At 47.6% G+C, this 27,956-nt stretch overlaps 1 protein-coding gene and 1 pseudogene across 5 annotated transcripts in view; both read left to right on the forward strand.

Moving 5' to 3' along the window:
- The window catches only part of CTNND2 (catenin delta 2), a 767,681-nt gene that overhangs the window by 473,210 nt on the left and 266,515 nt on the right, over window positions 1-27,956 (forward strand). For all 5 annotated transcript variants that reach the window (XM_060191168.1, XM_060191170.1, XM_060191172.1 and 2 more), the window contains 2 exons: window positions 4,430-4,593; window positions 12,003-12,543. In XM_060191168.1, coding sequence (XP_060047151.1) covers window positions 4,430-4,593; window positions 12,003-12,543 — 705 coding nt within the window. The remainder of the gene's footprint in view (window positions 1-4,429; window positions 4,594-12,002; window positions 12,544-27,956) is intronic.
- On the forward strand, window positions 23,392-24,900 carry LOC103114606 (tubulin polyglutamylase complex subunit 2-like; annotated as a pseudogene).

Genomic DNA, 27,956 nt, shown 5'->3' on the forward strand with positions numbered 1-27,956 from the left:
TGGTGGCACAAAGCGCAAAGACAGGCGTAAGGATCCAGGTTCGAGCCCCCGGCTCCCCGCCTGCAGGGGAGTTGCTTCACATGCAGTGAAGCAGGTCTGCAGGTGTCTATCTTTCTCTCCTCCTCTCTGTCTTCCCCTCCTCTATTTCTCTCTGTCCTGTCCAACAGCATCAATGACATATATATATATATGTGTGTGTGTATATATATATATATATATATATATATATATATATATATATATATATATATGAAAGGAAGAAAGGGAAAGGAAAGAAAAATGGAAGGACAGAAAGAAGGAAGGAAGAAAGGAAGGAAGGACAGGAAGAAGGGAGGAAGGAAGGAAAAGGCTGCTGTGAGCAATGAATTTGTTGTATACACTTATCCCTGGTGAGAAACATGATTAAAACAAGAAAGAAAGAAAGAAAGAAAGAAAGAAAGAAAGAAAGAAAGAAAGAAAGAAAGAAAGAGAGAAAGGGAAAGAAAGAAAGAAAGAAAGAAAGAAAGAAAGAAAGAAAGAAAGAAGCAAACAAAAGAAAAGAAGAGAAACAGCCAAAGAAAGTCCAGCAAGGAAACCACCTGTCATCATGACCCTTGAAGGACTTGAGCTCTTTCACCATCCCTCACCCTCTTCCATTAGGCTGTGGTCACCAGGGTCATGGGGACCAAGGGTGACATTCTTGGCCTTGGCCGCAGTTCCCTGCAGTGCTGCAGCCTTTTCCTCTTCCTCCTGCAGTGGTTCCGATACCCCGCCACCCACACACCCACCATCCATGCTCACTCTGTTCTGCTGCTCTCCCTCTTCTCCACCTGCCCCTCAACCTGGCCACACAGAACACCTCCTTGACTCTCACTGTCTCTGACTCCTGTGTCTGTCACAGCAGCAGTGCAGACAGTATGCTTCTGACATGCAGAATGGAGCTCTGAACGCCAGCTCCCTAGAGACACAGCCTGTCTGCTGATGAGCATAATGCCGTCGGCACAGGTGGAACGATGCTTCACCGGCAATCGCAACCTCGCCATCTGCTCTCAACTCTCTTCTGGGGGCTGTATTGTCCAAATTAAAAGCAAAATGACACCACCACCACCACCACCACCACCACCCCCGCCAAACACCCAGAACCTTTGAAGGTTCCAAAACATCAAATCTTACCTGTGTTGCTCAGTGGTACTGTGACTAGATACTCAGTGGGGAAAACTATTGTGCATTGATTGTTTAAAAGTTCTAATAGGGAATTAGAAGGAAAGGAAGAAGGTCTTAACTGATTCTGTGAATAGTGACTATTTAAGAGAAAACAAGTTAACATATGCTAGTCTTTTACTTATTGGGAGTTAAATGGCTTAAAGGACAGTCACAGATATATGGGTATAATTTTAAAGATATTTTTATTACTTTTTAATTTAGTGACAGGAAAATACACAGTGAAAGACTAGAGCACAGCTCAGCTCTGGCTTATGGTGATGCTGGGGATTGAACCTGGGAGCCTCAAGCATGAAAATCTTTTTTGCATAACCATTATGCTATCTCCCCAGCCCAGGTACAGGTTTTTTTTTTTTTAAGTCTCCCCATGAGAAATGTCTGCAGAACATTCTCACCCCAATTTGAAATCTTTTCCATCATCAGACATCAGGCCGCCAGGACCCTCCTCTCCCTTCCAACCCCTTCTTCTCCAGTCTTATGCTTTGGTGTAATACACCCCACAAGTTTCTTCTTGTATTTCCTCTTTCTGTCCCTATTCCTTAAGGTCCAACTGTAAGTGAGACTGGTACTTATCCTTCTCTTTTTTACTAACTTCACTTAACACAAAGGCATATCCTTTTAAAATTTATTTTATTTATAAAATGGAAATATTGACAAGACCATAGGATAAGAGGCATACAATTCCATGCAGTTCCCACCACTAGAACTCCATACCCCCCATCCCTTGGAAACTTTCCTATTCTTTATCCCTCTGGGAGTGTGGACCCAGGGTCATTATGGGATGCAGAAGGTGGAAGATCTGGCTTCTATAATTGCTTCCCCGCTGAACATGGGCATTGGCAGGTGGATCCATACTCCTAGCCCCCCCGCCTCTCTCTCTCTCTCTGTCTCTCTTCCCCTAGTTGGACATGGCTCTGGGGAAGCGGGGTTCCAGGACACATTGGTGGGGTCGTCTGCCCAGGGAAGTCAGGTTGGCATCATGGTAGCATCTGGAACCTGGTGATTGAAAAAGAGTTAAGATATAAAGTAGAACAAATTGTTGATTAATCATGAACCTAAAGGCTGGAATATTGCATATGAAGATTTGGTGTCTTCATTTTAGAAAAAGCTAGTAGGTCTATTTTAAGTCTCTTCCAAGGGGCCCATGACTTTACTAGTGTTTGCCTGAGCTTGACATCTGATATGCAGGTGGATCCAAGTTATTGTCTGTGGAGATGATGCCATGGCTGGAAAAAGGACCAGAAAGCTGGATCAGGGAAGAGAGTCACTCCCAAATATGGGGAAAATGTATGAATATTGTTGACTGTAAACCCCATCGATTTGATCTGGGGCCCATGTTCAGCACAGGAAGCTGTGTGACCTCTGCATCCCTGTAGGTCTGAGGTCACATAGGCATATCCTTTTTTTAAAAACATTATATATATATATGGCACTCAAATTTTACTGAAACTTAGATGGTTTGCTAAAATGAGAAGACAGTTTAAAATATCCAAGGATAAGTGAAATGAGTCTGAAAGTAAAAGACAATTCACTGGAAAGTAAATTAGCTGAAGCAAAGGAACTTGATAAAATAACAATACTCAAAGTGACTCTTAGATTCAGTGAAGATGATGATGGCTATCAGAAGGAAGAATGGAGGGCAAAGAATTAAATGGAAGGCTCCATTTGGTGTGCTGGTGTTGGGAATTTGGTGACTGGTGTGGTAAGTCACACATACAGACACACACACACACACACACGCATGTGTGTGTGTGTGTGTGTGTGTGTGTGTGTGTGTGTGTGTGTGTGTGTGTGTGAAACTATACTGAGAGCTTTTAGCATTGTAAACCAATGCTAAGTCACTCAATACATAAATAAAACAGAAAGAGGCAGATGAAGGGTAGCTCTGTCTGTATGTAATTACCCTCCATCGGAAAACAGAAATGACTGGCAGTGACTAAGGGGACCTAAAAGAGCCTGTGTGGTCACCTCCATTTCTTCAATTCACTCTTTTTTTTTTCTCCAGTCCCCTCTCTAAAAAATTCCACAAGAAGAAATAGCGAGTATACATACTTGCACGCCTCTTTACTTGAGCTCATCCCAGTGAGTGCGATCCAATTCAAGATGTTCTTCAGGAGAAGGGCAGATAAATGCAAGGATCCTATCTAAATAGAATGCAAGGAAAGAAAACACTGTGTCTTCACGTCTGTGAAGTTAAAACAAACACCAGGGAAGGTTCTCCTGTCTCTATCACTTGTAACATCAGCCCTATTAGCTCAGTGGTTGTAGTGTTGTATCTTTTCTTTTGTTCTGTTCTTTGATACAGAAGTCACACACCAAGGGAGGTCTGGGCGAGCCTACCTGGTAGGAAGAGCTGTTAGTATTTTAAGCTCTGTCTCCCCTTCGGGCACTGAGGAATTGTGTCACTGTTTATACAAGAGAAGGTGTCACTGATTAAAAGAGTTCAAGTGTGGGGGCCAGGAGGTTGCACAGTGGGTTAAGCGCACGTGGCGCAAAGCACAACGACCAGCGTAAGGATTCCAGTTCGAGCCCCCGGCTCCCCACCTGAAGAAGAGTCGCTTCACAGGTGGTGAAGCAGGTCTGCAGGTATCTATCTTTCTCTCCTCCTCTCTGTCTTCCCCTCCCCTCTCGATTTCTCTCTGTCCTATCCAACAATAATGACAATAATAATAGTGACAACACTGATAAACAACAAGGGCAACAAAAGGAGGGAAAAAAAGGTGGCCTCCAGGAGCAATGGATCTGTGGTGCAGGCACCAAGCCCCAGCAATAACCCTGGAGGCAAAAAAAAAAAAAAAAGAGTTCAAGTGTTTCAAGGTAGTTTAGGTAGGAGATGTGATTATAGTAACACAGTGATCATGTACCAAAAAGTAGACCTTCCCATTACTTCAGATGTTTCTGGTCTGGTCTGGTTCCAGAATAACTGTTTGATTAACTAATTTGTCTCTTAAGAAATATCTCTATGTAGGTCAGCATGAGATCATTTGTGGAAAGAAAAAAAAGAAATCTTCTCTTTTGAGAACTTTAAACCACCACCACCACACACACAAAAAAAATCTTATTTAAGAGCCAAGGTTGAATTATATGGTCATTTCAATTCTCAGAATTCAGAGCCTAGCTGGCTGGAATCATGTGCGTGTGATAATTCTAGGCTACTCTTGATAAATAATACATGTCATTTCTGCTTCACTGAGGCTGTCACTTACTGCTTAAATGACTTCCCATGCAGGGCCCAGCCTGCTGTCCCAGAGTGCACTTCAGCTCAATTCCAAACCTGAAGGGTCCTCCTTCCAGTATCCAGCCAGCTACCATAGCAACCAGACCCTGGCCCTGGGGGAGACGCCCCCCTGCAGAGCCACACAGGCCCGGGGTGCAGTCCAGAGCTTCATGCAGGTAAGCTCGGGAGTGGGGCCTCTGCTGGGTCCCAAGGGGGTCAGCAGAGAGAGGGGTTGGGAGATAGCTGGATGTCCTTTGCCTGCCTTTGGTTTGCAGACTTTGAGAAGGTGCTTTTCTTTGGCTGCTGTAAGCAGAGGAGTTGCCTGTTAAGATGCAGCTGGCTGTGGAGTAACACCAGCTTCTAAACACATTTCCTGCAGGAATAGCTGAGTAGCTCAAGCTCTCTCAGCACTGAAGGTGTTTTCCTGCTGGATAATAAGGATGTGTATCTAGTTATCTTCCTTTGTCTGCCTGATAGAAATGGGGTGAGTGTCTGAGTGAACACTCTGAGTGTCTGAGTGAACCTCTTTCTCCTTAAAAAGAAATGCCAGTGTACATGCAAAAGCAAATGTATGGAACTCTTCTGTAGGTCGTGGAGATCTGTGTAGGGCAAGCTACATCTGATCCAGGTGGAGTTTTGAAATGTGCATCCTAATGGTTTCTTTCAGGAGTACACTGGCTTGTTCTTATAGCTTGTCTCCACAAATCTCCACAGTTCAAACCAGTTGTTGTTAAAAAGAAGTGGGTAGGGGACCTGGGCATTAGCGCAGCAGGTTAAGCACACATGGTGCAAAGCGCAAAGGCCGGCATAAGGATCCGATTCGAGCCCCCCAGCTCCCCACCTGCAGGGGAGTCACTTCACAGGCGGTGAAGCAGGTCTGCAGGTGTCTATCCTTCTCTCCCCCTCTCTGTCTTCCCCTCCTCTCTCCATTTCTCTCTGTCCTATCCAACAATGACAACATCAGTAATGACAACAATAACAATAACTACAACAATAAAACAACAAGGGTAACAAAAGGGAAAATAAATAAATAAATATTAAAAATCTTAAAAAAAGAGTAGATATTAGTCACATAAGAAAGATATTGGTGTAGGGCTAGACAGCATAATGGTTATGCAAAGAGACTCTGATGCCTGAGGCTCCAAAGTCCTGGGTTCAATCCGCTTCACCACCATAAGTGCTCTGGAAAAAAAAAACATAAACAGAAATTGAGAAAGAAGAACAGACAGGGAAAAACAAAGTAGAATTTGACTGAGTTTGGAGTATCTCACTGAAGTAAAAAAAAATTTGGGTGGGGAGAGAGGGCAGATTTTTAGCTTCACTCTAGGGGGGTGGTGTGAAGACACAGAACTTTGGGTGGGAACTGTGTTAATGTACACTCCTGTTAACTTATACTCTTATAAATTACTAATTAAAAAAGTAAGAAATATAAAGATATTGGTTTTTTAATGTGGTTTCACAATTTTTAAAGGTTTATTTTTAAATAAACTCTCTGAGAGAGCTGGGAAGAGAGAGTCTGTTTCACATGAGAGAGAGAGAGAAGTCAGAGTACCATCTGGGTACATGCAGTTTTTTTAAAAATAATTTTATTGTATTTATTTTTAATTGAGACAGAGAAATTCAGAGGGAAGAGGGAGATGGGAGAGGAGAGGAGAGAGAGAGAGAGAGAGAGAGAGAAAGAAACTGTAGCACTGTTTTACCATAAAACTTTCCCCCCCAACAGGTGGGAACCAGGGGCTTGAACCCAGGTCCTTGCACACTGTAATGTGTGTGCTCAGAAAGGTGTGGCACTACCCAGCCTCCCCTCCCATTTTTAAGTAATTGTATTGCTGGAGTCAGTGCTGCACAGGAAGGTCGTTGACGCACGCATGCAATTTCTCACCTCCCCGTGACTGGCATCTGCAGAAGATCCTCTGGTCCACCTCCGGTCCTTTCCCCCACCATGTACAGGCCCTCCATAGACTCTCTATCTCCTTTCTTCCCCTCTCCCCAAGAGTCCTTGGCTTTGGTGTGATACACTACACCCAGTGCGAGTCTTCCCTCTCTATCTCTGAAGTCCTGGGGATACATGAGAGATAATCCACTACTTGTCCTTCTCTCTCTCCCCAACCCAGCTTATTCCTCATGGTGTCTAAGGCCATATGCCCTAAACTTCATCTGAAAAGTATTCTCCAGCTTTGCCTCTGTGGGTGGGCATGCGGGGCACTGCCCAGAAACACTTGCTGGCAGTGGGCTTAGTCACCACACCCAGGCTGATGTGCTGAAGGGGAGATGCCCCCAGTGGTTAGGCTCACCAGTCTAGTCTCATGGTGACTTTGGGAAGGTGGGAGGTGACTGATGTCTGCAGCTGATGGGGAAGCAGACCACTGATCCCAGTAAGAAGGCTCTCCCTCAGCACCCTGGAAGCCAGGAGATGGGGGTCCCACCCCTTGTAGCTGGCCCTGGAGGTTGAACTGCCCAAGATCCTGGGCACATCTTTCTCCTGACCCAGAGTCAGGGGCCTGGATGGCAGTGGGGAGTCTGAGCTCACAGACACAGCTTCCTCCTGCCTCCCAAGTCAAGATTCCTTGGAGCCCAGGCCTTCAAGTCTCTTGTTAACTGGCTAAAAACATGGTAGGGCTTTACTGTGAGATTTTTATTGCGTTGTCAAATCCCCAACAAAGGAAAATGAAATAAGCTTCCAAGTGCAGAGAAAGGTCTCCCCTTCTCTCCCTGCCCCCCCTCCTTACACACACACACACACACACACACACACACACACACACAGGCACGGAGAAGCCGTGTCAGAAGGCACAGAAACAACACAGGTGATGTCAAGGCAGAGACACCTTCTGGCTCAAAAGTATCCTATTCTCAAGGCCTTTCAACTTCCCCCCAAAAGAGCACTGTCTGAATCCTGAGCCTGTTGGTATTCTGTGCAAACAAGGCTGCAATATGCATAGAAGTAGAATGGCAAAATAACAGACCAAATACATCACCTCAGTGGGTTGCAGAAGATAACCCTACTGCTCTCTTCACTTATGTCCGGGATAGAATAGTCAGTGGTTTATAGGCAATGGACTGACTCTACAAGTCAAGTACTGGGAGTTAATGGATGTCAACGCTGGGAATAATCCTCTCTGGGAGTATCCTCTCTGCTACATTTTGCAACGCTGCCCTCTCCTTCACCACTTGTATAACATAAGTGTAACCCACTCCACAATGCCATGAGGGCCCTTAGTACCTCACAGAGTAGCAACACAAGGACAGCTGAGGTCAGTGGAGAGTTGAGAGACAGGAGCTGACTAGCATTTTAGTCAAGGAGAAGGGACCAGTAAACTGATCCTTTCTCGATATGTGATGTGGTGTGTGGATATAATGCTTATAACAGAGTCTGAAAACAATATGTTCTTAAAATAAATAATAGCACACAACTGTTGGTAAACGTAGGAAAAAGCTTTATTAAAAAGAAAGTGGTCCAGGAGATGGCACAGTGGATAAAGCATTGAACTCTCAAGCATGAAGGGAGGTCCTGAGTTCAATCCTTGGCAATGTAGCAAGTGTCTATCTCTCTCCCTATCACCCCCTTCTCTCAATTTCTGGCTGTATCTAGCCAATAAATAAATAAAGATAATACAAAAAATTCTAAATAAATTAAAAGGAAAGAGAGAAAAGCATTGGCCAGTGGGAGAAAAGGAGATACAATGAATGCCTCTCATATCTCCTCTCCCTATTCGCTTTCTTTCTTTCTTTCTTTCTTTCTTTCTTTCTTTCTTTCTTCCTTTCTTTCTTTCTTTATTCATGAGAAAGGAGGAGAGAGAGAAAGAACTAGACATCACTCTGGTACATGTGCTGCCAGGGATTGAACTCGGGACCTCATGCTTGAGACCTCAACACTCTATCCACTGCACCACCTCCTGGACCACCCCCCTCTTCTCTATATGTAGAACTTGAGATTCTCATATGTTAAAACGAAGAAGCTTGGTATGTTCATGGTTAACTACTGCTCTCTCCAAGTAAATATCCCAGCTATACCAAACATGCCCACCAACCTCACACCCATGGTGTCTCTCAGCTATCTGTGTATGTCCCTCCAGCTCCAGTCTGCTCTGCACAGAGATCTGTGATACTGCTTAGTAATCTCCCCCTGTCTTCGACAGACCCTCACAGCCAGAGAGGACTTGGAAGGCCACGCTGGTGAGATGAAGTGTCTGGCCTGCTATTTGCCAAATGCCTTTCCAAAATGGGCGGAAGGGCATAATTGGAACTGTTAATGGCAAGCATCTGTTCAGTCATTCTCTCTCTCTTTCCTGCACCTCTGCTGCTTCCTCCTCCCAGGCCAATTCCCTGCCTTCCCCAACTGATATCTCTCTCTCTCATGCAATCCTACTTCCCTTTTATTTCACACCAGTTTGTTCTCAGAAAAGGGAAGACCCCATCCTCTAATCCAGAAGTGTTGGGCTGTGCACTTTCATTCAAATGCAGATTTGTCTCCAGACTGGACTGGGGAAAGAGCTTCCCCATCCAACTGGTTGCTCCCCACCATGTCCCCTTTAGTGTTCTCCTAAGGAAACAAGAGGCCACGGGCTTCCATTTCAAGAAGCACCTGGGGAGAAGGTGTGGGGTAGAGGGGTAGCATGGCTCTGTTAAAAGTGAGAGACAGAGGCTGAAAGAGTTGAAGGCCAGTCCTCACAGCTAGGAAAGGGAGCCTGGGGGCCAAGTGGTGGTGCACCTGATTAAGCATACACACTACAGTGCACAAGGCCTTGTACTCAAGGCCCTGGTCCCCACCTGCAGGGGGGAAAGCTTCATTAATGGGGAAGCAGACACGAGTGGTGTCTTTTTATTTTTTCCTTTCTTATCTTCCCTTCCGCTCTCAGTTTCTGATGGTCTCTATCCAATAATAATAAGTAACTTTTAAAAAGAAAGAAAAGGGAGCCTGTTTTAGCCTTTACACTGGCAGTTGTCCTATTACATCTAGAAGTCTTATTTTTAAAAAATTGATGATTTACAAAACCATACGATATTAGGGTATTAGATAATTCCACAATGTTCCTTCTCCCTAGGTTACAGATATGTGTTGGAAAGGTATTATTTTTTTATTATCTTTATTTATTTATTGAATAGAGATAGTCAGAAATGGAGAGGGGAAGAGAGATAGACACCTGCAGTCCTGCTTCACCACTCCTGAAGCTTTCTCCCTGCAGGTGGGGACCGGGGGCTCAAACCCAGGTCCTTGGGCACTGTAATGTGTTCTCAGTCAGGGTGTGCCACCACCCGGCCCCAGCAAGGTATTATAATTATTATTACCACCAGAGCACTACTCAGCTGTGGTTTATGGTGGTGCCGGAGATTGAACCTGGGACTTTGGGGCCTCAGGCATGAGAGTTTCTTTGTATAACCATATGCTTTCTACCTCCACCCACAAGGTCTTACTTTTTAATACTGGAATGCCAGGCATATTTATTGCTAATGCAGAATGCATGCTTGTTCTTCAAGTTCCTTAGCTGAGATTTCATCACAGCCAACTGTGGAGTTTGCAGTGAAATGCAAAGCAGTGGGGGGGGGGGGGGCTGCGGTGAAATGGCCTAATTACTCTAGAAAGCTGAGCCCAGACAGTTGGGATGGGTTTCCAGGGTCCTGCTTGGGGGAGGGGCCTTAAAAATGTCTAAGTCATCAGCCCTTTACTCTTTGCAAAGGCATCCTAATAAATGTTAAGTAGAATCTCTTTTTCTCTATCTCCCTTCTTCTCTCTCTCTCTGTCTGTCTTTTATTAGTGACAATATTGATTTACAGAATTATTAGATAACAGGGATGTAATTTCACATGGTTCCCACCACGAGTTCTGTGTCCCCGTTCTCTCCACTCTAAACTGAAGTGGTTATCCCACGGTCACAGATAAGGGTCAACTATTATTTTATAACAGTCAGTCTGTCTATACTTTTGCCCATTTTTTTTCTGTCGGCCTGCCTTCTCTTCCTTTCTAAGTCACACCTACAGCTATTACTGTTTCTGAGTGTTCTTCCTTTTTCCCTTTTCTCTCTCTGAGCCCTGATGGAATTGGGGTTCAGACCCTTATGGCCATCTTACCCTAACATTTCTCCCCCTCTGGGAGTATGGGCCTAGCTCCAGAAGTGGGGTGCAGGGTTGGGTAAGAAGGTTTGGGGTTCCTGAGTTTTGGTGCCTGGAGAACCTTGCCTTTGTGTGTCCCGGGTTTCCTGCAGCCGCCACCCCTCCCCTGCCCCCCATAGCCAGTACCTGGCTACACCGGCTGGGGTCTCTTCACCCTGCCCAAGACCAAGGAAGTTGGGGAGGAGGCCTCTTTGGGTCTAGGAGACTGTGGGTTCCCCCTACCCCCTTCCCCCCAGCTCCCCCAGGCAAATGGAGGTGGGCCCTTTGCCTGCAAAGCGCTCAAGTTGCAGAAAGAATTCTGAAGATGGGGGCGGGGCATGGGCGTGCACCTTTCAGCGCCAAGCGCCCCGAGGTCGCCCCGCCCCCCCATCTCTTGCACCCAAAGTCCCAATCTAGCACCCCCGGGTATTGTGGGATAGGCCATTAGCCGGCCCTGAACTAAAGGAGCTTTTTCTCTCCCGGGGAAGTGGTTTGCAAAAGAACTTCGCCGGAGGGAAAAAAGAAAAATCGAGGTGGGTGGGGCGGGGAGGGGCCTGTGTGTCGGGGTGCTCAGAGCTCTGGGCTGGGCCCTGGGGACAGGCACTTTTGCCATCTGGGACATAGCCTGCATCTTGAGGTCCGGGGGTGGGGAACTGAAAGGGAACCCAGCCCTAGAAAAGAAATGCCAGGGATGGGGAGGTAAGGGGGAGTGCGAATCCAGGTGCCGTGCGCTCCGGGGTCCCCTCCTGCATCCCAGGACCCCCTCCTCCACCCCGACACACCCGCTAGCACCTTGGAGCTCCCTTTCCACCCCGCTGCCGCCTCCTTCATCCCTAGGTCCCCCTATACCCCTGACTCCGTCCTCCACCTCGCGAGCCCCCTTCTGCACCCTGGACCCCCTCCTCCACCCCGGAACTCCCTCTTTCACTTCGGAGCCCCCCCTCCTTCACCCCAAGGTTTTCCCGTGCATTCCTGGTCCCCTCTTGCCCCCCAGAACTCCCTCCTCTATCCTGGGACCCCTTCTTCCGCCCCCGGACCCTCTCTTGCACCCCGGGCCCCCTCCTCCACCTTGGGGTCCCCTCCTCTAGCCTAAAGTCCCTCCGTGTGTTGTTGTCCCCCTTGTGCACCCCAGGGCCGTCTCCTCCATCCCGGGACCCCCTTTTATTTTTTTACACCGGGGCCCCCTCCTGCATCGGGGACCCCCTCTTCCAACCCGAGGGGCCCTCCTCCACCCCGACGCCCCCTCCTGCACCCGGGACCCCCTCTTCCAACCCGAGACCCCATCCTCCACCCCGACGCCCCCCTCCTGCACCCGGGACCCCCCTCTTCCAACCTGAGACCCCATCCTCCACCCCGACGCCCCCTCCTGCACCCGGGGCCCCCTCCTCTACCCCGGTGCGCCCGGGACAGTGCGGGCAGGGACCCCCCACACACACACACTACCCCCCGCCCCCAGTCCCCGCTCAGCGCCCCCTTCTCCCTCTCTCCTGCCCAGGCCTCCAGCAGCCGGCCCGGCCACCTAGGGGGCCCCGAGCCCGCGCCCCCGCCGCCGCCGCCACGGGAGCCGTTCGCGCCCAGCCTGGGCAGCGCCTTCCACCTGCCCGACGCGCCCCCGGCTGCTCTCTACTACTCCAGCTCCACGCTGCCCGCGCCCCCCCGGGGCGGCTCTCCGCTGGGCGCCGCGCAGGGCTCCCCCACCAAGCTGCAGCGCGGGGGCTCGGCGCCCGAGGGGGCGGCCTACGCGGCGCGGGGGGCCTCGCCCAAGCAGTCGCCCAGCCGCCTGGCCAAGTCCTACAGCACCAGCTCGCCCATCAACATCGTGGTGTCCTCGGCCGGCCTGTCCCCCGTCCGTGTCACCTCCCCCCCCACCGTGCAGTCCGCCCTGTCCTCCTCGTCGCCCCTGCACCAGCTGAGCTCCATTGGCACCTACGCCACGCTGTCGCCCACCAAGCGCCTGGTGCACTCCGCGGAGCCCTACGCCAAGCACTCGGAGCTCTATGCCACCGCCACGCTGCAGAGGCCGGGCAGCCTGGCAGGTAAGGCCTGGGCGGGGAGGAGCTGGGGGCTAGCTGGGGACTGGGGGGCCCATCACCTTCCTAGGCCTCCTGGGAGTGGGGCTTAGGGCTGCAGTGCTGGGGGGGGGCGTGTCTGGGCAATGTTGCTCCGCCTTGCTGGACAGAGGGCAGGAGGGAGAGAGATCTGAGAGAGAGAGTGTTGAGAGAGACATCTGAGAGACAGAGGGATGTGAGAGACAGATACAGAGAGACATCTGAGAGACAGAGATGTCCGAGAAAGACCCAGAGAGACATATGGAAGAGACAGATACATTTGAGAGAGATGGGGATAGTGGTGCCAGAGTCCTCCTCCGAGAATGTGAGGCTATTGAACTGAAACGTGACGTACTTATCTGGGGACAAGTGAAACAGTCTCTCAGACTTTTCCCTTCTTCTCTATCTCTCCCATGCTCTTTTTTTCTTTTCATTTTCTTCTCTCCCAGTTTCTCCCTCTTTTATCATTTTCTCTTTCCTTTCCCACTCTCATCTCACTGTCATTTTTTTTTCTCTTCACTCCTTTTTTTCTTTATCAGAACATTGCTCAGCTCTGTGGGGGATTGAACCTGGGACTTTAGGGCCTCAGGCAGAGTCTTTCATAACCATTATGCTCTCTACCTGCCTATTTCCGTTCTTTTTGTCTCTTCTCTGTTTTCTTCTCTCCCAGTCCCTCCCTCTTCTCTTCTGTCTCCCATTCTGTCTATTTTCTCTCCTTTCTTCTCTATCTCCTTTCTTCTCTCTCCCTTTTTCCTTTCATTTTTCCTTCTCCTCCTAGTGCTTCTCCATTCAGGACACCAAAATCCATACAGCAGAGACATTGTGAATGAATTCAGAATCACATTGACCTGTTGATTGCATCCATAAAAAAAAAAATTCCAAGTGTGTAAAAAATGAACAGTCATCTTAAGTTGTCTGCATTTAGTGCCAGTAAAATGTAACGAAGGGAGGGAAATTGCCGAGACCAGGCCTTTCCATATATGTTGATTTTAATAGTACTGAAAAAGTAGCCAAGAAGGAATTGTCCTGATTTTTTTTCCTTCTTATTACTTTGTTACGGGATTCCCCAGGCCTGCCACTGGTTGTATATAGTGTGGATTGCAACACTCCACGTGTGTGTCTGCAGGGGCAATAGGGAAGACCCCATGAGTGTGTCATTTGGGTTTGACAGAGACGACAGAGACGGAGTGGCTGGTGGATGTGGGAGATGCCTGTGTTCCTGTTTTGCTCAACCAGTTGAGAGGTGGTGACATTCCTCTGGCCATCAGGCCCATCCAGGCTGGGCTGGACTGGCGACGTCTCTGTCTCTGCTGTTCACACCATATGTTCCCCTTAAACAAGGCACCGAGATTGAAAGACTAATGTTTCGTCTCTTAAAACACCTGAAGGTTCACCCCAATTTATTGTCGATTCCTTCCCTCTTAGGAAATGATTCAGTAATTGTGTCACTCTGGTAGCAGATGCTGTGCTCATAGGTTTCCTTTCTTGACATAAATAGATGGCTATGAAGATAAATAGCATGAAGGGGGGGGCGAGAAAGGGGGGGTGAAGGCTTGCTGCAGTGCCAGGCAGGAGCCTGAGGGCGGCCGTCACTCCTCACCTGCAGTGTGGACACCTCTGCTGTCTGCCATGAAGGAATGTGGGCGGAGGCTTTGCCACTCCTTCGCTACTGGCGGTGGAGGTGTGTTCACTGAAATCCCCCTCTTCGCTTGCATGAAGACAGTTGTAGAGGGTGATTCATCAGAATGCCAGTCGGCAGACACAGTCTGTGCTGTAAGAAGGGCCCAGGAGTATCTGGAAGAGGGCACAGAAACCTAACTGTGTTTGGGTTGGAAACTTGAGATCCTGTCACACCTTTAGCAAACTGACAGACTTGTCTGATGCCCTCTGCAGTCACCGCAGGGAAGATGAAGTACATTCAGAACAGTTAACCTGCAGGGGCCGGGTGGTGGCACACCTGGTTGAGCGCACATGTTGAGATGCACAAGGACCCAGGTTCAAGCCTCCGGTCCCCACCTGCAGAGGGAAAGCTTTGCAAGTGGTGAAGCAGGGCTGCAGGTCCCTCTCCTTCTCCTTCTCCTCCTTCGCTCTTGATTTCTGGCTGTCTCTAGCCAACAAATAAATACAGATAATTTAAAAAATAACAATAATAAAGTTAACCTGCAGTGGCACACCTGGTAGAGTGCACACATCACAGTGCTCAAGGATGTGGGTTCAAGTCCCACAGTCCCTACCTTCAGAGGGAAAGCTTCACAAGTGGTGAAGCAGGGCTGCAGGTATCTCTGTCTGTCTGTCTGTCTGTCTGTCTCTGTATCCCCCCCTTCCCTCTCAGTTTATCTCTACCTCTATCCAAGAGAGAGCAAGAATACTGAAACTTGGGCTGGGAAGACAATATAATGACTTTGCCAAAAGACTTTCATTCCTGAGACTCTGAAGTCCCAGGTTCAGTCCCCAGCACCACCGTAAGCCACAGCTGCGCAGGGCTCTGATCTCTACTTGCCTCTCTGTGTGTATCTTTCTCTCTGTATCTCTTTCATTAATATATGCACACCGTGCACATATACATTCCTATGTAGAAAATAATGAGTGACTTGTTCACAAAAAGAATGCCGGGCTGCTGCAATCTTCACAAGCAGTCTTTGTGCTTGAAACCATTCTCGGTGTCCCATTGTCGGAGACTCCAGGTTGCTAATGCAAAGGAGACAGTTAAAGTGAAGACTGAAAAATAACCTGTGGACTTTGGGGGCTGTCATTTAGGACACTGGCCTCTGGTAACTAGGAAGCCTGGCTACAGGGTAGGTACCGAGGTCCATGAAGTAACTGCTGGGGGTGGGAGCTAGGTCAAGGAGGACTTTGTAAGCCTTGAAGACTTCAGGATGCTGGTGCTAACTCCATGGGTGCCACTGGGGGCTTGAGCCAGGAAGGGGGCACAGTCTGGCTTCCATCGAACCAGGGTCACTGCCACCTGCTGCATGGATCACGGATTGTAGGAACCCGAGATCAAAGGCAGTTATGCCAGCTGGAAGCTTATTGCAAAAGGTATAATGAGTAAGGAAGGCATGGGTATCAGCTGTGCCAAGATGATAGTAATGCAGCTTATGGAAAGTAACTCTGGCACAGTTAAAAATGCCCTGCCCCACTAGGGAAAGAGAGAGACAAGCTGGCAGTATGGATTGACCTGCCAACGCCAACGTCCAGTGAGAAGCAATTGCAGAAGCCAGTCCTTCCACCTTCTGCACCCCATAATGACCCTGGGTCCATGCTTTACTGCACAGGGATAAAGAATAGGAAAGCTTTCAAGGGAGGGGATGGGGTATGGAACTCTGGGGGTGGGAATTGTGTGAAATTGTACCCCTCTGATCCTATGGTCTTGTTGATATTTTTTATTTTATAAAGTGATTTGAAAGTCAGAAAATATACACACACATATATCTGTTGTAAACTGTAGAGAGAGCACACTGATAGACTATATGTCACAGAGAGAACACTATCCTACGTAGACACGGACAATACTATATAAAGAACAAACACTAGACTCCATACACTAGAGAGAACACTGTTCGTTTGCAAATGGAATGCACTACAGACTACAGACATCACTGTGCTTTATACTGAGAGCGTAACGTGCCATAGAAATGTAGACTATGACATATTCTGTATACATGCAAAGAAGACTATAGCATACATACAAACACATGCTATACTCTGTACTACATAGAGTGCCACACTTTTTTTTCTTTATTTTTTTATCCATTGTACCACCTCCTGGACAGTGTGTGTGTGTGTGTGTGTGTGTGTGTGTGTGTGTGTGTGTATTTTAATTTTTTTTATTGCCACCAGGGTTCTCACTGGGGCTTAGTGTTTGCACTACAAACCCAGCACCCCTGGTTGCCAATTTTTTCATGTATTTATTTATTCATTCTTTCTATTTTATTCGATAAGACAGAGAGACAGTTAGAGGGAGGGAAGATAAAGCGAGACAGGGAGGATGGAAAACACCTGCACATGTGCTTCACCACTCATGCAAATAAGAAGCAGGGGCTCAAACCTGGGTCTTCGCACTTGGTAACTTGGGCTCAACCAGGCATGTCACCGTCCAGCTCCCTAGGACTCTATGCTTGATATATACACATGCACAGGGTACAAATACTACATAGAGACCATCAGGGCGGAGGGAAGACAGCATAATGGTTATGCAAATGGACTCTCATGTCTGAGGCTCCAAAGTCCCAGGTTCGATCCCCTGCACCACCATAAGCCAGAGCTGAACAATGCCGGGGGGTTAGGGGTGAGGGTGGGGTTGGGTAGTAGCACAGTGGGTTAAGCATAAGTTCTGGTGCAAGGATCCCACTTTGAGCCTCCGGCTCCCCACCTGCAGGGAGGTTGCCTCACAAGTGGTGAAGCAGGTCTGCAGGTGTCTGTCTTTCTCTCCCCCTCTGTCTTCCCCTCCTCTCTCGATTTCTCTCTACCCTATCCAATAACAGCTATAATAACAATGATGATGACAGTGATAAACAACAAGGGCAACAAAAAGGGAGAATAAAAGCCTCCAGGAGCAGTGGATTCGTTGTGCAGGCACCGAGCCCCAGCAATAACTCGGGTAACAAAAAAAAAAGAGAGAGACCATTATGCGCTCCATATGTATATATACTATACAAAGAAAAAGGCCTGCACTGTGGAGAACAGATATTACAAGGGTGGTATATACAGCCCTGGTGAGCTGTGCTAGGTAAACAAAGTAAGTCCAACAGGTGTGTGGGGAGGGGTCAAAGGTGGTAGGGTCAAGACCACCGACAGATCAGGGGTTTCTGAGAGGCGATGAGAAGAGAGAAGGAGTGAGTGAGGAGAACTTGTCCTCCCTTCTTCCCAGCAGTGGGCAGGGTCACTTGTTGAGATCCTGAAGTGTGTTAGAGTCTTTGATCTTGGGCCTGTGTGGAGGGTGGATTCACAGAGAATGCCCAGTTTGGAAGGCATTAGAATAGGCCTTCCCTCCTAGTTCTACTTATGAAGTCTCCCTTCCTGTCATTTTTGTCATTGGATGCTTATAGCCCGAGATGTGACACAGTGGATAACGTGTTGGACTCTCAAGCATGAGGTCCTGAGTTCGACCCCTGCAGTGCTTGTGCTGGAGTGAAGCTTTCATTCTCTCTCTGTCCCCCCTCTCCTCTCTCTCTTATTAGTTAATAAATAAATCTTTTAAATAGGATACATATAAAGGCTAGAAGAAGAAGGCTAAAAAAAGTACCAGTGTTTACATATTTCTCCTGATAGAGGGTGCTTTTTAAAAAAAACTTTTTATAACTTAAAAGTTAAATGTATTCATTTTGTAGGAGATAAATGGAATTAAAGAAATGGCATATGCATATATGTCCTGCAATATAAAGCACTGGCTGTATTCCAGACTTTCTGCCAGTGGCTTTGCAAAGTCTATTTTGTGCAGCCACCAGTTGCTTGCAAAAGAGAGAGCTTTCACCCCCATTCTAGAGAATCCAGTTCTCTGGCATATCAGTAAGTGTTTGGCCCAAGATTACATGGCTGAAGTGGCAAGGATGTGACTTGAACCTAGACTGCTTTGAGTCCAGTTTCTCCATATTCTGAAATAACAGTGGTAAGTGGACAGAAGTGACATGTTTTTATGTTTTTAAAGAAAAACTGCAAAACCACTGAAATGCAGGATAAGTCTCCAGCTTATTAAAATGATTAATGATTTTGAACAAAGCAGAAATATCTCCCAAATTGTCGACATCCTCCTAGATCTAATTTCCGGAGGGCTGTTTTATCTGCCTCTGTAAATAGCAGGGGCCTTTCACTTGCTAGTTGAGGGTGAAATGAATCCTGTTAAAATCAGGAATCTGAGTAGTAAATATGGGTTCAATGGGAGTCAGATATCAAAAGCTTGAGGTAAATAGGAGGGGAATTAAATGCAGACTGATCGCAATTATAATTAACCGTGTAGACATCAGTGCAATGGTTAGAGCAGAGGTCACACACTTGTAGAGTTGGGGGTTTTAGGTACAGCTCCAGGTGCACCTGTTTCAAGAAAGGAAACAAGAAGGCTGCTTAACCTGGGGTCGCAGCTCTGCAGCCTCACTGCGAGATTCCCACTGGAAATGCAGGCCTGCTGCTCAGTCTGTTTGACACAGGACCCTTGGGCTGTGGTCAGAATGCAGAATGATAGCCTGTGAGCCACTCCTCCTCTTTGGGGCACTGGAGAAATCTACCTGCCCCCTTCTGGGAACCACCTGGTCACCCTTACTTTAGAAGAACACGCCCTCGGGGGCCGGGCGGTAGCACAGCCGGTTAAGCGCACATGGCGTGCGAATTGCAAAGACTGGTGTAAGGATCCCGGTTCGAGCCCCCGTTCCCCACCTCCAGGGGGGGGTCACTTCACAAGCGGTGAAGCAGGTCTGCAGGTGTCTATCTTTCTCTCCCCCTCTCTGTCTTCCCCTCCTCCATTTCTCTCTGTCCTATCCAACACCAACAACATCAATAACAGTAATAATAACCACAATAATGATAAAACAACAAGGGCAACAAAAGAGGGGAAAAAAATAGCCTCCAGGAGCAATGGATTTGTGGTGCAGGCACTGAGCCCCAGCAATAGCCCTGCCTGGAGGAAGAAAAAAAAAAAAGAACATGCCCTACTTTAGATTCCTTATTTAATTCTGATCAGCTTAAGATATCAGGTGACCTTCAGTCTTGTCAAGGTGACTCTGTCAAGGCTGACTCTGAACAGGAAGCTTGGGGGTCCTTGGGACTGTCTCTCAGAGGGGACCTCCCACAGCCAGAAGCTCCCTTGCCTCTCCCTGGCCACACCTTCCGTTCTGCAACCCCTCTTTGGAAGCTCTCATTTTGGAGCTCCGTTAGATGCCGGTTATGTCTGCCTCAATAAAAGTCATAGGATGCAGGCCCTGGACATGGCATTCCTGCTACACCACTGGTGTTTCCACGTGGGTTCAAGCCCCTGGTGGTCCCTACCTGTGGGAAGGAAGCTCCATGAGTGAGTTTTCGAAGTTTCATGCCACGCTGCAGGCGAGAATCCTCTCTTTCAATTCCTCTCTGTCTTCTTCTCTCACCCTCCACCAAAAATCAGAAGAAAATGGCCACCAGGAGTGGTGGAATGGTACAGGCGCAGAGTGCTAGCAATAGTCGTGGTGGCGATCGATAGATTGATTGATTCTTGTCGTCATGGGAGGGGGGGGGGGTGATGTGGTCAATGCCCCGGCCAACCTCTTTTTCTGAAGGAGAAATCTCCAGGCCTTCTAAGATATACACACAGGCTGGGAGAAGCTTTTATTTACACTACAGCAAAAAAAAAAAAAAAAAAAGCTGCCAGTTTTTCTTTAAGAAATGTGATAAATTAGCGGGGATTACTGAGGAATTTGGAAGAATTAACAACGCGCGCGCGCGCGCACACACACACACATACAGTGGAAAAATTAATCTGCAGACAGAAAGGAGAGAGATTATAGAAATGAAAGAGATGGAAGAGGGCAGTTTTAGTCCCTGAGCTGAGGCAAGTCTTGAAAAAAAAGAAAAAAACAAAAGTCTTCTAGGTGGTAAAGAGATACCTGTCCAGGTTAAAGTAATTGATGGACCAGAACACTAGAACTCCTGCAATTCCTGAGTGACTGGGTATCATGGTACCTTTTGATTATTGACTGGCATACCCACCAGTTAAAAAAATGGCTTAGAAAATGGCAACTCACGTGACTGTGGAGACTCATGATATCAGTCAGGGTCTACTGGAACTCGGATGTAAAATCAGACTTCAGGGGAGTCAGGAGGTAGTGCAGCAGGTTAAGCACACACATTACGGTGTGCAAGGACCCCGGGGCTTCAAGTCCCTAATCCCCACCTGTAAGAGGGGAGCTTCACAAGTGGTGAAGCGGGGCTGTAGTTATCTCTCTGTCTCTCTCAATCTCCATCTTGCACTCCTCTCTCAATTTCTTTGTCTCCACCCAATGATAAACAAATAAAAATATTTTTAAAATGAGAGAGAGAGAGAGAAACCCCTAAAGCCCTGCTTCACTGCTCATGAAATACATACAGGTTAAGTACGTGTGCATGAGTGTATGTGTATAGGATATGCCTCGTCTCGCGGGAGTAGATACCACACAGAGGAATAGTAAAAATGTGAAGTATTAACCAGTATTTATGAAATGCAAATACAGAAAATGATCTCATCTATGAAGCATGCTATTTGCCATTTTTCTCCTCTGGATTATGTTGAGTTAATGGACTTTTCCTTCTAGAAATCTCACCAAGGCCACCCTTGGCGTGTTGGGGAAATGCATCAAATAGCAAAACACTAAACAGTGCACGGAGACTAACGCTAAGCCTGCATTTTTTGAAGATACATGTCTAATCTTTGAAAGGGAGTTCATGCATTCTATTTATCTATCTATTTTTGTCCTTCCTTTCTTCTTCTTTATTTCTTTATTTTACCAGAACACTGCTCAGCTCTGGCTTATGGTGGTATGGGGGATTGAACCAGGGACTTTGGAGCCTCAGGCATGAGACTTTGTTTGCCTAACCATTATGTTATCTACCCCTACCTACCTCTACCTACCTACCTACTTACCTATCTACCTACCTTCCTATCTTTCTTTCTGTGTCTATATAGTTAATAACATCTGAACCAAATTTGCATAAGATGCTATGATGTCAGACCCCCTCAGTCCAGTAGTTAAGCTAGTTTGTGAAGAGGACTGTGTCCAGGCTTATCCTCCCAAACCCACCCCTTCCCCAAAGCCCTTTCTCCTTGTCTGCTCCTGGAGAATTTCCTCTTGTGCCCTTTGATGGGCAGAATCCAGCCATTCAGAGATGAGAGCTTAGCTTTTGTTTCTCCCTGCATCTAGTACTTTAGAAAATAGAGTGGAGACTTCCAGCCTATCTGTCCGTCCTGGGACCTGTAGATAACCAAGAGGAATTAGTGGCACCTTGTCGTGGATTCTGTTCCTGGGAGTATCTGTCATTTGCTGTGGAAATGAGGTTTGGAAGCCAGACGCCAGGTGCCACCTTCCAGCCTCATTCTGCTGTCTCAACATAAAAGGAAACTCTTGAACTTTGCCCACCTGCTGGTGGAGGAATCTCTGGGTGGAGGTGAGAGTGCCTTTCACACACTCTGGGAAGTGGCTCATTTGGGAAGCTCCAGGTTGCTCTGCCTCATGGTTCCTTAGGTCCAGCAGAAGATAGAAGGCCCATTTCACTTGGACTGTTGCTGCCAAGTGCTGTTACCAGGGCCCACGGGTGAGAAGCAGGCTTTAAGTCAGAAGCCTTCGCAGGTGTGAGCGTTCAAAGGTGAAGCCTCACTGCGGGTCGGCATGAAAAGCCTTTCATCTTAGGCCTGAGATCCCAGTGTGCTGCCTTTCTTTGCAGAGATATTGCAGTTCAAAATTTGTCACCTTTTCTGTCCAATTCTTTGTTCAATTAATTAATTAATTTATTATTGGGTAGAGACAGAGATGAATTGAGAGGGGAAAGGAGATAGGGAGAGAGACATCAGCGGCTCTCCTTCACCACTCGTGAAGCTCCCCCCACCCCCCGCAGGTGGAACCAGGGGCTTGAACCTGAGTCCCTGCGCACTGTATCATGAGCACTTAACCAGGTACACCACCACCTGGCCCCCTTTTCTGTCCATTTTTTCCCCTTTCTCTTCATTGCTTTTCTCTTTCTCGCTTTAGCTTTAGAGGTTTGTTGAGTAATGGATTACAGTATGGTCTTTCTTTTCACCACTTCCGTCACCTAAGGTCTGTGTCCCTACCCCACCCCCATAGATAGCCACCATAGTGCTCCCAAAGTTTTAGGAACAAGTTGACATTTGTTTTTTTCTCACATTTGTTTACTGAATTCTCTGCATTCTGCATCGAGTGACACCATCCTGTAGTTGCCCTTCCCTCCTGACTTGCTTCCTTGAGCACCATCTTCTCCAGACCCATCCACTTTATCCCAAAGGACACAAGATCATCTTTTTTATTTCTCTCTCTCTCTCCACCCCCCCCCCCCCGGTTGGTCTCAACTGAGAATGTTTTGCTGTGCCTGGCTGAAGATTTCCAGGGTGTCCTCTCACCAACTTCATTAGGCTTGCCTCTCTCTGCTCTCTCTACAATAACTCAGCTTGATGATGACATTATTTTGACAAGGACCCCAGTGAGTTCCCAGGACACAGAATTTTGTAAGGACATCACATTCACTGGATATGGAAAACTAGTCACCCCCCAAAAAACAATCAGATAACAAATGCCCCTCACAAATTTTCTTATTTGGTCCAGTCCCCAAATAAATAGACACCCAGAGGACTGAGTGGGGTGGGAGGCAGACAGCTTTGTGCACTTGTGGGGTATCTATCCAAAGCCTGTGGGTGTTGGGGAGGGGTTTGGTTCCCAACACGAGGCTAATTACAGCAGCTAGTGGGTCACTCATTAAGGACAAAGCCCACCCCCCTGCTTTCCCTGCTTGCAAAAATGATTTCTGTCTTCTTGTGAAGTTCAGAAATGACGCCTCCTTCCAAGAAGAGGTCCCCCCATCCACATAACAGAAAATGTTTGTTCCTCTCATGACAATCAAGATTAAAAGCAGCTTGTGGAAGATGGCTCAGCAAGAGCAAATGTGGAGGAGGCCAGAATTTGGCATCCAGCACAACATTACAAACAAACAAGCCATTAAAACCGAGGGCCAGGTGGTGTCGCACATACTACTGTTCACAAAGACCCAGGTTCGAGCCCCTACTCCTCACTTGCAGGAGGGAGGCTTCACAAGTGCTGAAGCAAGTATTTTAGGTGTCTGTCTCCTGCTCCCCTCTCAAATGCTCTCTGTCCTAGCTAAAAGAAAAAAAAAAAAAAAAAAGGCTGCTGGAGACAGTAGATTCATTGTTCTGCAGACACCAAGCAATAACTGTGGTGGCAGTAAAAATAAAAGGGGGGGAGGGCCTGCCACCCAATCTGGAGAGTGGCAGCAAGCCCCACCTGGACAAGCTAACCCTGGGGGTCATCCGAATCCTCGACTCTCCTCCAGGTGTGATAGAGGTGACCATCTTAGAGAGAGCACCTGCTGAATGTCATATGATTTCTTCATGGGAACAAGAAAATAACTGCATAATGTCTGAAGATGTGAAGAATTTTTACCTTCTGCCCCAGGGCTTCCACATGACAGGGAGTGTGAGGTTGGATGAGCGTAGCATTCCGTTGGGCAGCTCGGCAATTGATGGCGTCTCCAAACTGACGCCACTCAGTCCGTCTCCCATGTGCTCAGGTCCTAACGCGTCGACTCTGGCAGACTTGGACAGCACAACACAAGAAGCTAGTGAGAACCAGCCAGAGAAGCTGCACTTCAGTTCACAAAGTGTGATATTTGAGCTGGGTCCTTGCAGTGGACCTGGGAAAGTTTGTCTTATCTACAAAAGGGAGAAACCAGGATTGGCACAAGACTGAGTGTAGGGGCTATTTCTCCTCTGGGCATCGGTGACTGTTGGGGGTGGGGAGGAAGGGGAGAAGGGCCACCCGGGGGTCCTGGGAACCCTGCTGACAAGGGAGAGTTAGCAGAGAGGAATCACACGGCCTCTTCCAGGAGAAGCTTCAGAGAGACATCTCGTTTATTTGTAGGTACAAGCTGTAGATATACCCAAGGGTTAGGAAAAAATTAAGGTAATCATTAAGCCACACACACAGTGCGGCGTTAAGCCTTGACCTATCAGGTATTTGTTCCTTACTGGGAAATTACCTTACAAGGTCTGGCCATGAGCTCACCATGCAGGCAGGCTTCTCTCTAAAGGTGAATCATGAGCACCTCAGGGCAGGAGGGAAGGGGGCAATGAAGCAAAACCAGGATATTAACAGTGGGTTTCAGCTGGCCATGTGCGGTAACTTAGGGCCTTTGTTTAAAGGAACGAGGAAGTATGTGCAGGAAGGTTTCCGGTTTGGAAAACAACATCACCAGCCATGGGGTCAAGTGGGGACCTGTCTACAGCCCCTCCTGTGAGGGTCTTTCCCCACGACTGAGATCTGGTTCCTGGACCGAGCACTCTGCTACCATTTCCTCACAGATACCTTTACTGCCTCTTATCCTCTGCCACCCACCTAGGCCTTCACCAGCTGTGGCATTAGCCTCCAAGCTAAGCAAGGGCTCAACATGTACAAACCCATAATACACAGCACATACCTGTTCATGGAAGAGCCTGACTCCTTTGTGAACAAGCTGGATCCCAGCAAAGTGTTTCAGAGCAAGAGCAAGACCTTGGTCCCCAAGAAGAAAGGGTCTGTTCAGCCTGCCGGCAGCCAGAAAGGACCCTACATTCTCTCCACTTCCAGATCCTTTTCCAGCTATGGAAACACTGTCCAAAAATGAACAGTTCCTTCCACTTGAGCTCCCCACCAGATGCCTGTGCACAGATGCCCCAGGCATGACCCAGGCTTCACATTCTGTGCATAGACCCAGAGACCTGACCCTCCAGAATGAGCAAAATCCTAGGCCTTTTGTTTCCAATTGGAGTGAGTAGTGTGCTGTAGAGAATTCTGGGTATTGTTTAAATGGCTACGTGGGGATCTGCTAAGATCCTTCCTTCATTTCTGTCCCCAAGCCCCATCCCCCTAAATCTCAGCAGTGATTATAGAGAAATCTCCCCCCAAATAAACCACAGGTTTGGAACCATGGCATGGGCATTAAAACTACTGTTCAGGGAGTAGAGCGGTAGCACAGCTGGTTAAGCGCACCTGGCGCAAAGTGCAAGGACCAGCATAAGGATCCTGGTTCGAGTCCCTGGCTCCCCACTTACAGGGGAGTCGCTTCACAGGTGGTGAAGCAGGTCTACAGGTGCCTGTCTTTCTCTCCCCATCTCTGTCTTCCTCTCCTCTCTCCATTTCTCTCTGTCCTATCTAACTACAACAACAATGAAAAACAAGGACAACAAAAGGGAAAAATAAATTTAAAATAACCCAAAAAACTACTGTTCATTTGAAAAGTGACAAAGTCAACTCCTCCATTGTATTAGCCACATTTTGAGCATTCGTGTGGCTAATGGATTCTGTTACGTTGCACAGAAGCGACAGAACGGTTCCATCTTCATCCTGTTCTCCCACCCAGCACCGTGGACAGCTTTGTGTTCAGATATTTTCGACTGCTTCTCCTCAGATCAGTTGATTTCTGTTAGAGAATGTGGATTTGTCTTTGATGGGTGGTAATTTTTCATGAAAACCCCTACAAATACAGTTGTATATATCTTTCAGTAAGCAAATTACAGTTCTGTTCATTAAAAAAAAAAACACAAAGATTAAAACAGGTGAGAGTTGTACAAAATTCCAAGGGAGGCAGGGCAAGTGAGCTGACTTCCTTAGCTTGTTTCCTAGTCAGCTGTGGAAGATCCCATTTCCTGGCTCTGCTTTCCTTACCCCCTTACATACAAGGGGGCAAGGGACTCCTCAGACCTGAGAGCTAACACTGGCCTCTCTCTGCACACACTCTTGAAAGGATTTGCTTTATCTCTCGTGTTTTCAAAAAGGACTGGTTTCTGGTTCCATTTCTCCGCCCCCAAGGTTTTGGATAACAAATCCCAAACCCAAAGCTCTGGGGTTCCACACCCACAAAGAACTATTCCAAAGCCACAGAGAGGAGGTTAACTGTCTGCTCCCTGGTCATGTGACCTAGCCAAGGAGGATCATTCTGCAGAGAGCACCCCTCCAAAAAAGAAAAAAAAATGTAGAGCTGGATGAGGGGAGGAGCTTCTGGTGTGGTGTTGACACAGCCCTGTAATTTCCATGGCAATCTCAAAATTGGATTTTCTCTAAGGACTATCAGTGCCTGAGGTGACCGTACACAGTCTTACAGTAAAGCTTGAGGGTTTCCACATTCCTGTACGTAGACTTTGCTTCAGAGCACGAGGGACTTCTAGCTCTTCAGCTGCAGAAGGTACTGCTTATCAGGGAAATGCAAAATGCTCATCTCAGCCACCTGTTTGCAGATGCTTGGTGCTGGCTTGCTGAGTGGACCAGGCAGAATGAAGAGGGTCCTTGAGGCCATTTTGCCCTCTGCTGTTTCTTTGCAAATGAGCACGTGAAGCCGACTGCCAAGTGTGAAGCAAAGAGATCGATGGCCGTGTTTCCAAAGAAAGCTGATACTGATATTGCTGAATGAAAACAGGCAACAATGATCTCTTTGCAAAAGCAAATGAATTCACATTGGAGTCATAAATTGCCTAGTCAAGAGATAAAAGAAAGCGAATGCATCCCCCTGGGGAGAGATAGAATGAGCCCGTTTCGTTCTGGTCGCTGAAGTGATTGGCACGACACGGTAGGAAAAGATTTTATTTGAATATAGTAAGGGGTGATCAGTGCTCCTTGAGTTTGTTGGCGCTGTGTGGTTCTCTCTTTCATGCACACCTGTTTCCCTTCTCACCCCTTTACCTCAGACAGGGAGATGCAGATGCAGTGGCTTTTTGTGAAGAGGGGGGGTTGTATCCAAGAATTAACATTTTCAGAAGCTACCCTGCACCCCACTGTGACTCTTCGGAGAATAAACGAAAGTTTGAGAATCAGTCACATTCTAAGAAGGGACACACACATGCAGAGAGACAAGCAAAGCTGAACCTGCCATCCTGTCTTCCCATGAGTCTTTGTTAGAAGTGACTCTCCACTGCACAGCTGAGGTGGGCGAGGCGGGGGATTTTATATCCTTTTTATTAAAAAAAATGTGGTTATGGCAATTATGGAATTTTGAGTTCCAAATAAAGTTTCGGTCTCATGAGGAGTTGGAGCATGGACTCATAGTCTTTATATTCTTTTTTTAAAATTATCTTTATTCACTGGATAGAGACAGCCAGAAATCGAGAGGGTAGAGGAGCTAGAGAGGGAGAGAGAAAGAGAGACAGACACCTGTAGACCCACTTCACCACTTGTGAAGCTTTCCCCCTGCAGGTGGGGACCGGGGACTCGAACCTGGGTCCTTGAACACTAACATGTGCGCTCAACCAGGTGCACCACCGCCCTGCCCCCTAAGGTCTTTATATTCTAAAGGGTATTTACAAAAAGGAAAAGCAAAGTGGGCACCTGGCGGTGGCTTGCCCAGTGGAGTGCACACACCATGTGTGGGTCCTGTGCTAGAACCCAGGTGTGAGAGACCCCACCCCTGGCCCCCACGGAGGAGCTTGAGGGGAATTGCTTCACGAGAGCCTGGGTGGTGCTGGATGATTGTGTCCCTGCTTCTGTCTCTCTGTCTTTCTCTTCCCCTGTCTTAACAAAAATGGCCCCTGGGGGCTGTAGAGCCATGTAGGCACCCAGCTCCGATGATAACCCTGGCGGCAAAATAAATCATTGTTTAATGGATGAGCTCGCTCACACAGATATCAAGTGACTCCCCACACACTTTTGTTCTCACAAACCTGTTCCTTCTCTGCCCTTCAAGTTCTTTTT

The sequence above is a fragment of the Erinaceus europaeus genome, chromosome 5 (assembly GCF_950295315.1).
Source record: "Erinaceus europaeus chromosome 5, mEriEur2.1, whole genome shotgun sequence".
In the NCBI taxonomy this organism is placed as follows: domain Eukaryota; kingdom Metazoa; phylum Chordata; class Mammalia; order Eulipotyphla; family Erinaceidae; genus Erinaceus; species Erinaceus europaeus.